The 14,768-nt window shown below is 34.0% G+C and overlaps 1 protein-coding gene across 4 annotated transcripts in view; it reads left to right on the top strand.

The window, feature by feature from the left end:
- LOC126694132 (probable galactinol--sucrose galactosyltransferase 1) overlaps positions 1–9,551 on the top strand; it is a 34,568-nt gene extending 25,017 nt beyond the window's left edge. The window contains exons 2-14 of one of the 4 annotated variants that reach the window (XM_050390211.1): positions 5,114–5,161; positions 5,779–6,038; positions 6,139–6,229; positions 6,602–6,650; positions 6,754–6,845; positions 6,970–7,077; positions 7,176–7,310; positions 7,398–7,808; positions 7,909–8,050; positions 8,147–8,214; positions 8,301–8,435; positions 8,572–8,789; positions 8,974–9,551. In XM_050390211.1, the coding sequence (XP_050246168.1) occupies positions 5,114–5,161; positions 5,779–6,038; positions 6,139–6,229; positions 6,602–6,650; positions 6,754–6,845; positions 6,970–7,077; positions 7,176–7,310; positions 7,398–7,808; positions 7,909–8,050; positions 8,147–8,214; positions 8,301–8,435; positions 8,572–8,789; positions 8,974–9,350 (2,134 nt within the window). In that variant the 3' untranslated portion in view covers positions 9,351–9,551. The remainder of the gene's footprint in view (positions 1–5,113; positions 5,162–5,778; positions 6,039–6,138; positions 6,230–6,601; positions 6,651–6,753; positions 6,846–6,969; positions 7,078–7,175; positions 7,311–7,397; positions 7,809–7,908; positions 8,051–8,146; positions 8,215–8,300; positions 8,436–8,571; positions 8,790–8,973) is intronic. The other 3 variants (XM_050390212.1, XM_050390214.1, XM_050390213.1) reach the window with 3 other exon arrangements.
- The last annotated feature ends 5,217 nt before the right edge of the window (positions 9,552–14,768 follow it).

The raw sequence follows: 14,768 nt of genomic DNA, 5'->3' as shown, positions 1-14,768 counted from the left end.
TGCTATACATGTGGAGACATTATATCATGGTGCGAGATCACCCTATAGCCATATGTTAATAAGTATTGTGCGTGCTTGTTGAGGTTAGAATAATGTGGGTCCAACTTAATAAAATTATATAAATATAACGAAAAAAACATAAAACTGACTCCACAACTTATATTAATATTTCTTTCTTCCCATAAAACTGGCCCTACAACTTATAAGGCTGTTAAAAAAATAATATAAAACTGTTATTAACGGATACCTTACGGTGCTCGTTAACACAATTCTATAATAGATAGAAACATCACTTAATCAAAAATCATAAACCTATAGATTTGAGTCAAACTATGTTATATTAGTCACTCGTTCCATAATCAACCGCACTACTCACAGTTGAATGTCACATTCTCTTCCCATTTACATGTGCATTCTTTCTTTAAAGAACTCTTTATAGGATCCAGTGTCACTTTTTGGGTTTGGAGCTTTTGGAGTTTTGGGCTAAACTCCTGGATTTCAAAATGGAATGGGGCACATGGGTCTATGTGAAACACTGAAGCCCATTTATATACTTTTTGTGAGGAACAGTTTTTGAAATGAAATTTTTTTCAATTATTTCATGATTTCAATGTTTGAAAAAAACAAAAACAAAAACAGAAACTTAACTTACTTCAACTAGCAAAGGCCTACCCAACTCGACGTTGACACAACGTTATATTCTGTTGAATGCCGCCACCTTACAATGACTCAAACCGGTTATGTACTTTTTAATTACATTCAACATTGCTTTACTATATTTGTCTTTTACTATAAAAAAAAATGGTGGAAGGAAATTTGAAGTTTGAATCATTTGCAATTGGTTGAAACTTGAAAAATAATATAGAAAATGAAGGGTTTAAATATTTATATAGGATGAGTAGGATTGATTGTATCAAATTATCACATGCTTTGAAGTAATGCAAAGTGCATGTATATTTTTTTTTACACCAAATATAACGTGTGCATTCACAAAATCAAATTGCCACTTGCAATTATCTAGTATAAAACAAGAACCGTTTGTAACATTTTCAATGGATAATTTATGGACCAAGGAGGCCAAGGCGAACCTAAAATTTTAAATTTTTGACCAAAAAAAAAAAATTGTAATTTAGTTCATCCCTATGGCCAGTGGCCCTCCCTAAAGTTAAAAAAATCACTTTTACATAACAAGTCCTTAAAAGTGTATATGGTATCAAATTATAGCTTACTCGCTTATCAAAAAAATTATGGCTTACTTGTTTGGTATATATATGGGAAATGCTAACGGGTGCTCTTAGGGTAATAGTTAACCATTCATTTAAAAAAAGTTTTTATGGAAAAAGAAAAAAAAAACAATTAATTTTAAGACAACTTTTTCCATTTCCCATAAAAGTGGTGTCAAAATTTTCCAAAAATGAATTGTTAACCGTTGCCCTAAGGGCACCCTTTAACATGATCCTATAGATAATTTTCAATTTTCAAATTGTTGTGTTTGCATGCAGCTTCCTTTGTTTATTTTTATTTTTTATGGATGTTATTTTTTGGCACTTTATCCATTTGAGGCCCAATGTAAGAACATTCACAATAAGGTTCTGTTTGAAATTCACTTATTTTGTTGAAACTGAAAACTTTTTGCTGAAAATTCTGTAGATAAAAATAAAAGTTAGGTGAAATAGTATAGTGAGACCCATAAATAGTACTAAAAAGTGCAGTTGAACTCATGAATAGTAGTAAAAATAAGCCGAATAATAAAATAAGCTGACAAAAAATAAGCTCTCCAAACGGACATTAAAAGTGGTATATCTAAATTATGTTATTTTAGCACTTCAGACTAAAAAAAATTATGTTACATAAAAATATGCTATATCTAAATTTTTTTAACATTCACTTATAGTGAACTCTTATATAAGAGTTCACTGTAGCAATCTTTTTTTATAATGATTTTTATTTTTTTTTTCTCCAATCTCCTCCCGACCTCTCACTCTTGTTCATTTTAATGATTTTCATTAATATGTTGGGTTGTTTATATTATTTTAATGAGTTGTATGTAAAATTAGAAGATTTGATGAAATGTGTATTAATAGATAAAATAATTTTTTGATGTACTAAAAGCTAAATATATTAGCAACTTTGAGGTGAAAGCTCTCAATAAGTTTAGATTTTTAGGATATGGGTGCCACTATATTATTGTTTAACTCCACCTAACTCCATTTTAATGTGATTTGACTAACACTAAACCTACATTTATGAACTCAACCAAAATTTACTATCAATAATATGAATTATAAGTACACTCAACTACTTAACCTCGCACCAAAATCATAGACGATCGCAAACAAACTCACAAACATGAACAAACCTTCTTACATGCCCAAATTAACACATAAACCTCTCATACTTAAACTCCAAATCCCAAAATCTAAGACATCCAATAACTCTCTCATACAAAAATAAACAAATAATCAAATTACTTTTCAAATAAATCTAATATATTCTTTGATGTATAAAAATATATCTAATTAGTTTTTCAATAGGGTTTACTTTTTCCTTACCTAGCAAAAGAATCATTTACGTCCACGCCCAAAAAAAAAAAAAACGATTTCTAATCCTACTACCTTAGATTACATTACAACTATTTGCAATAATGATTGGGTGGACTTTCCTAATAGAATTCCCTTCAATCAATCATATAAAAAATACGGGCATTTTTGCAACAAATAGAGTCATCGATGCATTCACAAAATCAGGAGGGCCTATTATATATATATATATATATATATATATATTTATATATATCAAGCAAGCTGTCCCATGCTGTGTCTAATCTGTTATCTGTCTGCCCCTTCTTGTTTCTGACAAACTTTAGCATAAAAAATCTTTCTTTATTAAGCTTCCTTTTAAATGCCAAGTAGGATCTGAGCTGTGTCTGTGTAGTATCTGATGTGGCTACACGTACTCATTTTGCTTTACGTCTTCAATGCCATTGATTGTAATAAGTACTTTATTATTTATTGTCGTATTTATTTATTTATTGACTTCAAATTATATATAGCTTACCCAACCCAATGTAACCTATGCAATTAATGAGCTCCCCCAACTCTAGTAGCTACCAAGGTTGCTGGTCAATAATTATTGGTTTATATTATTAAAGGCAATGATATAGATGACACCTATCCAGTGTAAACCTGCCACGTGGCTAGCACTAGGAGAGATTGAGCTAATTTATGGTTTACATTTTTTATTTTTTCTATAAAGTGATAATTTTTTTTTTTTGAGAAGTGATAAGTTGGTAATGAATAATGATAAATAAAATATCAAATCATACGAAAATCAATTACACCTTGATAATAATTTGTAATAAATTAACATTATTATTTTGGTTCTATTTTAAAATTTTTAAGTTAAGATAGTCAAAATACTTAGAAGACAAAGCTTAGGCTTAATGCTCTTATACACTATTTCATGTCTTAGAAGACAAAGTTTAGCCCATCAAAAAAAAAAAAAAAAGACAAAGTTTAGGCTTAATGCTCTAATACACTAGACTTATAAGGTGTGAATACTTATAAGTGTTTTGACATTTATCCAAATCTTAATAGGTTTAGTGCTCAAGTGTATCCAAGCTGGTTCCTGCGTTGAGAAGCCACGTAGCTCCAATTCACGAGGGAGATATTTATAAGGCAATGATCTAATGCTTCACCAATCTATCAATCTTCAAACCAGTTTCAATCAAGCCTCCATCAGCACCATTCATTGCCTTGTGGGGCATCCACAAATATTAAAATAAACCCCAAAATTTAATGTCAAATCATTCTTTGTATTAATCATTCATTGACATGTTACACACAACCATAACGTTAGTCACAAATTTTATCATAACAATTAAGATATATATATATATATATTGTAATTAAATATTAATAAAAATATTTTTAATAATAAATTTATAAAAATTGATATTAGTCCAATTTCATCTTATTATATTATATCAGTTATTACAAAAATAAATACAATACTATTTCAAATCTATAACATCTATTTTATAATGATTAATTTTTATTATCAACCTAAGATTTTAGCCCACTTACAACAAAAAAATTTTAGTGAAAAGTTAAATATACTATTCTTAAATAAACATTAAGACTCTTCAAATTATTTTCGTTTAAGTCAACAATAGCAAAAATAAATAAATAAATAAATTGTGTAAGTGATATTAGGATTTCAAAGATGACAAATAAAACTTACCCTGATTTGTCATGAATGACAGGTGTTCAGAAAACCAACGGACTGAGATCAATCATGAGTCATTATTGGTAGGTGAAAGGCCGAATGACATAGTCACATGCATGTCTGCATAAAAAAGGCTGACACATTCTGACATGTCATATTTTTTATCATCATAAGGCGCCGTACGTATTTACAACAGAGATTTCGACAAACGTGTTGCGCCGAATGTTACAACGAATATAATTCACTCGAAGTTTAATAATTATAAGATTCCAAACTTTCCAACCATGAAAAAAAGTTATAATCTACTAATAGATATTTTTTTACACGTTGTCCGAGGAAGGGCTTTTTATTTAAGTGGGTCCCTCCCATAGAGTCAGCTAGCCACGGAGTCCCTAGTTTGCAAAATCATATTTGCAACCGACTCCTTGATTTTTCAACATGGCCTTCATGTGTTAAATTTGTGTCACCTATAAATACATGGATGAACTTCTCCAAGTGTCACCTACTCACTTTCATAGCTTGCTTTCACGTGTCTATCATCCTAAATTGTCGTTCTAGTTATTGTTTCGTTGTTGCTTTTGTTGTGTTTTATTTTGTCCATACTTGGTATTCTTATAGGATTTTTAACAAGCTAGCTTGTTGCTCAGTCTTTGATTAATCTGTCAGAGAATTCATAGCTGATCATAAAATTTTGAGACTAATTTAGACTTGGTTGTTGTTGTTGTTGTTGTTGTTGAGAAAAGATGACGGTTGGGGCGGGGATAAGTGTAGCTGATGGGAATTTGGTGGTGTTGGGAAACAAAGTGTTGCATGAAGTGCATGACAACATTGTGGTGACAGCAGCCACAGGAGGTGCATTGGTGAATGGGGCATTCATTGGGGTTAGATCCAATCAGATGGGAAGCCGCCGGGTCTTTCCTATTGGGAAGCTTGAGTATGTTTCTCTCTCTTCTTATTTATTTCTGTTTGAACATTGTTATGGGGTTCCCTTTGAATTTATCTATGTTTGTGTGCTCAGATAATGACAATATGACTATTCTGATTCTTGGTTATAAATTAACAAATTTTTTATTAGCACATCTTTTGTTCAAGTATGCTTGTTTTCTTTCTTGTATAAGAGGATTTGCAATCCTAAAGCTTTGGGATTTTGTTGTTTGATCCTAATCCTTTTTTGTTTGGCGATTTACTGTAACTTTTTTTATATGTATAATTTATATTTTGGAATTCTGATCTAAATTATTCAATTCATAATTTGTGGGGAGTTTTTAAGATGATCTGTAATGTGTTATATGTGGTAAATGTTCTTTGTTGTTTTAGTTATAATGTGAAGTTTTCAATATACAGGGGACCTCAAGCTTTTGATAAGAGAATTTGTAATGTTATAGCTTTGGGATTTTGTTGTTGACTTGTTTCATACTTTTTTTTTGAGTGATTTCTAAGTCATAATCTGTGGGGGTTCTTTTAAGATGGTTTGTAAGTGTTCTATGTGGGTAAGGATCAAAATTTGGATTATTTCCTTACATGTTGTGATGAATTCAAATGGTTGTGCAGGGGATTGCGGTTTATGTGTGTTTTTCGCTTCAAGATGTGGTGGATGACACAGAGGATGGGTAATTGTGGCCAAGACATACCCTTTGAGACCCAGTTTTTGATTGTTGAGGCACGCGATGGTTCTAATGTTGAACAAGGAAGCAAAGATGGCATGGACCAATCTGCCTTATATGTTGTTTTCTTACCAATTCTTGAAGGTGATTTCAGGGCTGTTCTTCAGGGAAACGAGCAGAATGAGTTGGAAATTTGCTTGGAAAGTGGTATGAAATAAAACGTTTTATTTTTTGTTTGATCAATTTATGGACATTTTGGCCATCTTTGAAATGGATATGAAAAAAAAAAAAAATTGGTTCTTTGCAGGAGATCCAGCTGTTGAGGATTTCGAGGGTAGTCATTTGGTTTTTGTGGCTGCTGGACGAGACCCCTTTGATGTCATCACAAATGCAGTCATGTAAGTCTTAAATTTTGATACACATTTATATATTGGCAATACCAGTATCCCTTGATTTCCATTCATTGTCTGTGTCCAGTTTGAAATTTCAAGTCTAAGTCATTAAAGAATTGAAAACACATTTACATTAATTCCTTTAGAATCTTAGAAGTAAAATTCATATATATAATTTTTTCATATAGCACTTGCAGGTTTAAATCTTATGATTCTTATCACATACTATGTGAAATTGATCACCCTCATTTATTTATTCTTGATCTTATCTTCTTAAATGTTTTTAATCTGTTTTATTATAGAGTTTTGACCTAGATAAGCAGAAATGATCTTTCCTTGTACATATCTGAACTTTATTTTTATTTCAATTATGAACAGGACTGTTGAGAAACATTTACAGACATTTTGTCATCGTGAGAGAAAGAAGGTACACTTTCCCTCCTTCAGAGTATCCTCTGGCTTAACTAGGTTTTTGTACATTGTCATACTTAACTCCATAACTTCCAATTTCTATATGTTATATGGTTCAGATGCCAGACATGTTGAACTGGTTTGGCTGGTGTACATGGGATGCTTTCTATACTGATGTTACTTCAGAAGGCGTGAAGGAAGGTTTAGAGAGGTATCTTCTGTCTAGCTTTTCTCGCAATTGCTTTTGTAGTAAACTTAGTGGTACTTTTAGCATTTTCCTAAAAATTCCATGGTTCTGGCATTAGAAAAGATGCTAATTAGTAAAACCATTGCAGCTTAGAGAAGGGTGGGATTCCTCCAAAGTTTGTTATAATTGATGATGGATGGCAATCAGTTAGCATGGATCTGACTGGTATTAAATGTGAAGCTGATAACAGTGCCAAGTGAGTGCTTGATCCAAAAAACTTTTCTGTTTGTTTTGCTACCTTTCCTTTCTTTGGCTAACAATAGTTGCTGTTTTGGCATTGTTCTTGGCCTTCAGCTTTGCAAACAGGTTGACACATATCAAAGAAAACCACAAATTTCAGAAAGATGGTAAAGAGGGTCACAGGGTAGAGGATCCAGCATTGGGACTTTGCCACATTGTTGGTGAAATCAAGGATCAGCATGCTCTAAAGTAGGTTTCTCTTATTTAGAGTTTCAAATCTTAGTGTTGCATCTATTATTTGATAAGGAATTTATGCTTTTCTTTGTGAATTCCCAGGTATGTCTATGTATGGCATGCGATAACAGGATATTGGGGTGGTGTTAGACCTGGTGTTACTGAGATGGAACATTATGAATCTAAGTTGACCTATCCCGTTTCATCTCCCGGGGTTCAATCAAATGAGGATTGTGTTTCTTTAAAAAGCATTACAACAAATGGGCTCGGCCTTGTGAACCCTGAAAAAGTTTTCAACTTCTACAATGAACTCCACTCATATCTTGCATCAGCTGGTATTGATGGTGTCAAAGTTGATGTTCAGAACATCCTTGAAACTCTTGGGGCAGGCCATGGTGGGAGGGTTAAACTTGCTAGAAAATACCATCAGGCCTTAGAGGCGTCTATATCCAGAAACTTCCCTGACAATGGAATTATTTCTTGCATGAGTCACAACACAGATGGTTTGTACAGGTAGTTATTTTTTTGAAATCCTGCTTTTCCTTTTCTTGACATTAACACTCATTTAGAGTTTCAAACCATATTGATTTGTTTTGCCTTTGGTATTGTATAGTGCAAAGCGATCAGCTGTTATAAGGGCATCAGATGATTTCTGGCCAAGAGATCCAGCATCACACACAATTCATATTGCTTCTGTTGCTTATAACACCATTTTTCTTGGGGAATTTATGCAGCCAGATTGGGATATGTTCCATGTAAGCTATCAAATTTGATTTTTTGGGTTTACTTTGAACTTTCAGATTGCTGGTCAATATGTTGGATTCTAATTTTAAAATTGCTTGGGATGATAGAGCGTTCACCCAATGGCTGAATATCATGGAGCAGCTCGTGCTGTGGGAGGATGTGCTATTTATGTCAGGTAAGATCTTTGCTCATGAACTTATGCTAGCTCTGTAACATGAAACTACAGGTTTTCTCATATTAGATATATATATGGTGGTGCAGTGACAAGCCTGGACACCACGATTTCAATCTCCTAAAGAAGCTTGTACTTCCTGATGGTTCTATATTGAGAGCCAAACTTCCAGGAAGACCAACACGGGATTGCTTGTTTTCTGATCCTGCCAGAGATGGAAAAAGGTAAATAATGATAACAATGATGATTGGCCCTTGGACTTAACAGAATTTCCACCCCGATAAGAATCTGTCATTCACTTTCCACAAATGCTGTGTGTTTTAGGGCCATTTATGTTTAACTTAGCTCTTGATTGTGCAGTCTTCTAAAGATTTGGAATCTCAATGAGTTTAATGGAGTTGTGGGAGTCTTCAACTGCCAGGGAGCTGGCTGGTGTAAGGTTGGAAAGAAGAATCTTATCCACGATGAAAATCCTGGTACTATTACTGGGGTGATTAGGGCTAAAGATGTTGATTATTTGCCGAGAGTTGTAGATGATACATGGACTGGGGATACTGTCATATTTTCCCATCTTGGTGGTATGTATATTTATCCTTGATTTTGTAATTCGTACAATCAAATCTAATAAGACACGGTTTAGCATTTAGCCACAATACACCATGCTACATAACATTTATGTAATATTTAAAAATTAAAAAAAAAAAAAAAAAAACTGTTTACTGTTTAATTCTTCTAATGAAATTTTTGTGGTACTAATTGCAGGGGAAGTAGTATATCTTCCAAAGGATGCAGCAATTCCAATCACACTAAAATCCCGAGAATATGAAGTTTTCACAGTGGTTCCCGTCAAGGAACTCCACAATGGGGTTAAATTTGCTGCCGTAGGTTTAATCAAGATGTTCAATTCAGGTGGAGCCATTAAAGAAATGAATTATGATTCTAAGACAAATACCAGTGTTGTCTTGAAAGTTCGCGGGAGTGGCCTATTTGGAGCTTATTCATCAGCTAGACCCAAGAGGATAACAGTTGATTTGCAGGAAGTAGAATTCAGATATGAAGAAGGATCGGGTTTGGTCACCATTTCTTTGAGAGTTCCAGAGAAAGAGTTGTACCTCTGGAACATATCCATTGAGCTATAAAATTGAAATTTATGTACTGCTGTATTAGGGGTATTTAAGTTTTGTCCTTAGGAGAACATGGTGGTATCTTGTGGTTGTAGATTTACCTTGTATAACATATAGTTCAAAATAAATGATAAATCTTGTACCAAAGACAAGCATGTTATTCACTTCTCCTGTTGGAAAAGAATGATAGGAGTCCAAACTCTCAAATTTTGAGCAGGTTTATAAGACCAGGTGGGTATGTCTAGCAGCAAAATTTGTACCTCTAACCATGCCAATGATGTCATTCTAATAATCTTACTAGCCTTGTTTTGTCATTTTTTTTGGACAATGCATAATGCATGGGGTTGATTATGTTTAGTGTTGTTGCATCAAACAATTGAAAAATAAACCAGTTATACCATACAAGAAAAAAACTTCAAAGTATTAGAATTTAAATTTAATAATACCAAATAAAATCATTCCAGTATTAGAATTTGAAATAAACAATACCAAATAAAATCATGCCATAGATACTACAAATTCAATTAAAAAATGTGATAAATAAGCTACTTGTAAAATGTGCTAATCTTAAACTTAAACCGTCTTAGTCCTTGAAGCATCATTTGGGTGGTGGATAAGGAATGTTGTGGGAGTAATAATAATGTGGATAGTGAAGAACTTGGGCAGGACCTGGTTGACTAGGTTGGGGACCTGGTTGATCAGGTTGGTCTCTTGGCAACTGCATCATTAAATTAGGGCCAAATTGTGCCTGAAAAATAAAAATGATCACATATAAGTTCAAATGATCTTTTTCTACATTATATTAGCATCTTAAACAGATGATCCAATAATTATAACGAATTTATTCTAATTAAATTAAATAGAATAACAAATTAGATATTAATAACAGAACAAATATCATAAATAAATAGATAATTAAGTGTGTGGAAGGATAGTGGGGTACGTACTGGGCTGGTAGCATACAAGGAACCATCAAATAAGCAATCTGGGAGTGGCTCCAACTGATTTGTTAGGAGTCTTCCTGTATTTGGAGGTGGCAACATTGCATAGTCCTCCTTGCAGATGCATAAGTTTTTGCCTGAAAATAAACACCGTATTTTCAGTCTTAAACAAATATCATAAATGAATAGATGATAAGTTGAAAGCATCAAATGACTAATGTGGGGTGGCTCTAACTGATTTGCTAGGAGAGTTCCTGTTCTTGGTGGTGGCAACATTGCCACAGTAAGTAGATGCATCAGTTTCTGACTGAAAAAAAAAAAAAAAAAAAAAAAAAAAAAAAAAAAAAAAAAAAAACTTATTTTTAATTTTAAACAAGAGATAATTACAGTAAACCCACCTGAGGTTAGGCCCGTTTTCATTTTCCCTACCCATGGTTTAAAACTTTACACTTTGCCCACTTGAACTTCAATCTGTTACCCATCCGTTACCCACCTTACCCTCAGCCGTTAGAAAAACACAATTTTATTAAAAATAGAACATAACACGGATCAAACACGAACCATTAAATCTTTTCCTCATGAACACAAGAACACAATATTTGTAAATATAGTTCAAAATTTTCAGTTACACACATCCAAAACCAATTAAATCCTCTAAATCCATACCAAAATCCCTCTAATTTTTCAAACCCAAACTGTAATAAAAAAAGTTTTAGAACCCAATCATAGATTAAATAGAAAATAGAAACAAACCAAAGAGAGAAAAACAGCACCATTGTTCATCCTGCTGATGGTGGTGGTCGAGTGCTTCGACCTAAAGTTTGATGGTGGCTTGTACGGCGGCTTGGCTGTCATGGCGGTGGCTCATAGTGGTGCTAACGGCGGCCATGGAGGTCAACCACCATTAGCAAGCCAAAATCAAATAAAACCCACAACCAAAAAAAAAAAATTTTTGAAACCCACGAAGCGTTGCCACCCACTCCACCACCACCACTATTAGAACCCATAACTCAGCACCACCACCATGCCCGCAATCCACAACCACCACAAGGCACAACCCATAACCCCACCATAATCAAATCATTATCAAACCCACAACCCAAAAGCAAAAAAAGAAAAGAAAAAAAGAAAACCACTGTCGTCCGAGACGAAGGCCAAGATCGAGCTCCATTTTGGCCGAGATGGAGGCTGAGACCGGGACGGAGGCCGAGATCGAGCTCCATTCTCTCTAAACCACTGCCGGCCCTCTTCCTAGATCTACTCCAAACTACCAAGACGGAGGTTGAGACTGAGACAGAGGTGAGAACGAAGGAAATCAAATGAACCCGAGCTTGTTTGTTCACCAAGGAACCCGAGATGAACGAAGGAAATCAGGCTATGTGGGTCAAGTCCTTTGCCTGCTTGTTCGTTCACCAATACATCTCAAATGACTGCATTGGCTCAGACGGTGCCATTGAACCCGAGCTCATTACCAGAAGCGCCTGTAATGAGTCAAGCAAAAGGAAAACTGCCTTCGAAGAAAGGGTTAAGTACTGGTGTGATTGTGGCTGTTGTGATAGTTGGGCTGTTGTGAAATTGTTGATATTGTTATAGATTAAAAATAATTTCATTCAGTCATTTGATTGGTGTGTTATTTCTCCACTTTGTTCTCATTGAAGTTCATGAGTAATGAAAAACCCTAGCTTTTTTATTCTTGTTATATTTGTTTTAGTCTAAAAATGTGTTTTTCTAACGGCAAACGGAGAGGTGGGTTACGAAAGACTAACAGAACTAACCTCAGGTGGACAAAGTGTAAAGTTTTAAACCATGAGTAGGCAAAATGAAAACGGACCTAACCTCAGATGGGTTTACTATAATTATCCCTTTAAACAAATATCATAAATAAATAGATAATAAGTGTGTAGGGGATAGTTGATGAATTCATTGTAACGTACTAAGAGCAAGACCACAAGAACTAACAATTAGATTCTAGATGAATACCCTTAAAACTGTTTTCTATGATATATTATTACCTTAATCAGTACTCAGTAGTACTAATACTCATAAAGAATTTATTTATTGAGCAACCCAGACTATTACACAACAGGTTGTAACATCAAAGACATCAAAAATAAAAAATAAAAAACAAATAATCGGCTGGGAATAGAACATTTGAGCTATACATATTGCTATTGATGCATCTTCCTCTCCTCCATAGCAAACATATTCTTAAATCAATAACCAAATGAAACTAAAATAATTAAAGAAGCATCTATCTTATCTAAAAACCTAAGCTATTTAACACAAGTATCTCAAAATAATCAGCCATTTTTGGGTAATTCAATGAGATTACTAACAATGTTACTTATTAGCTTAACTGTTATAGATAGCTTGTATTATCATGACAGTCATACCCAAATCGAAAAGCTAGAGCCTCTAGGAAGAGGCAAAATTTTAAGATTACTAATTTAGTTCAGGGCCAACTAAGAGCATGTTTGAATGCAGTGAGTTTTGAGTAATATGATCATGTTTTCATCACTCATGATCCAAAACTGGTGGAGCCCACAGAAGAGCAGTTGTTTGGATGATATCACTCATGATCCACAACTCAGTTTTGGTGATTTTATGACTCAAAAAAATGAGTGATGAAGAGGGAAAGTGAAAACACATTTCACCTGTTTTCATAACTCATTTTCCGTTACTCAGTGGCAAGTTTGTAATATTGCTGAGATTGTGGCCCCTTTGTGGGACCCACATCAGGGACATGTCTACATCAAGTCCTCAGCACCAACGACTTTCTCTTTCTCTCTTTCCCCTTTCTCCTTTTCCCAGCAACAAACCAACATTTCTTCAAAAACCCAGCAATTGTGAAGAATGAAACCCAGCAACCAAAGACTACCCTCCACCGGATTTACAGAGTTTTCTGTATCTCCTTGGCAAGATCAAAATTTTTTGAAGGTGAGGAAGTTGAAGAAGCCACCAATGACTTCACCTGCCACCGGTCCACCGCTCCCTAAATTTTATTTTACAAAACCTTAAAAAACAAAAACCAAAAAAACCAACCCCACAATAGACCAAGAACCCAGATTCCAAAAACCCATATGCATACAACCCAGATTAGATATCTTTCTAACCCACATGTACAAAATTATGAAAATTAAAACAGTAACTTACAGAGGTCAGTGGATTCGGGAAAAAGAAAAAAATAAAACCCGAAGAATCTGAAATTAACAAAAACAAAGAAAGTACAGCGCCAACAAAAATTTACAAAGCCAAAAAAAAAAGGGAAAAGGAAAATGAAGCGTTCAGTTACCGAGTCAAAGAACCGAAGATCAGTGTGAATCTAGAACAACAATCAAAGAGCTCCAAATCTGAAACTGAGAGCAGAAAATTAAGCGGCGGTGGCGGTGGATCAGCGGTAGAGCTTGCCAAAGACGTGGAGCGCGGTGACGAAGCCGATGAAGCAGAGGCTCATGACGAGCACGACGGTTGGCGAGATCTTCAGGAAGGAGGATGAGCGGATTCTGTGTTGGATTTTGGTGGTATCTCCAGAGGTTTTGGGTGGTGTCTCCAACGGCTGGGGCTAAGTCCTAGCCGGTTTGGAGGTTTGGGTATTTGTGGGTTTTGAAATGAACATCTGTGGGTACTGAAGGGGAAGAAAATGAAATGAAGAGAGTGAGGGTGAGGTGGGTAGGCTAACAGAATTTATGACAGGTGCTCGGGCACGGGTCCCCAAAAAGTAAAAAAAAATTGAGTGATGAGAAACTGAAAATATGTGCCAAACAGGTGGGGGTGAGAAATTGGGGTATTTTAAGTGATGAGTGATGGGTGATGAGTGACGAAAATTGAGTGATGAGTGACCATTTTTTTTAACCAAACAAGCCCTAAATGTTTGCAATGCATGATAATTGATTTGTGACAAGTTAGCATCAATGGAATACCGTCTTCTAATAATTATAACAAATTTATTCTTTGATGAACTAAATAGAAAAACAATTATATATATATATATATATATTTATATATATATAAATAAAATAGCAGAAAAGTTAAAAGAAAGTTGATTCCTACAATGTCTTCTGTTATACCATAAACCCGTCGGTTTGGCCCACTTTATTACCATTTGGAAGGGCCAAACGTATCAGTCTAAACTTCCCGCTTCAATCCCAATCAACCCGATAAAAAGGAAAAAAAACAAAAATAAAAACTTCAATTGATGTATATATAAAAGCAAATAACTCATGTGAGATGATGTTTGCATATAAATCATAATATTAGTTCATTGAATTAACAAATGGAGTAAATGCATATATTAATTATAATAGTTATACATCAATTATTTATACTAGAGGAATTTAAACTATTATTATATATATATTATATAAGAAACTATTTTTCTTTATAATTATAATAATTTATTTAAAATATGAAATTCTTCCTTATATGATAAAATAGTTTTATTTATAATAATAATAATTGATTCAAAATGTTTAGTTGTTTTGATAACAATTGA

This window comes from Quercus robur, chromosome 8 (genome assembly GCF_932294415.1).
Source record: "Quercus robur chromosome 8, dhQueRobu3.1, whole genome shotgun sequence".
Taxonomy (NCBI): Eukaryota; Viridiplantae; Streptophyta; class Magnoliopsida; order Fagales; family Fagaceae; genus Quercus; species Quercus robur.
Note: the sequence above shows the minus strand (reverse complement) of the source record. Positions and strands in the feature narration are given on the sequence as shown.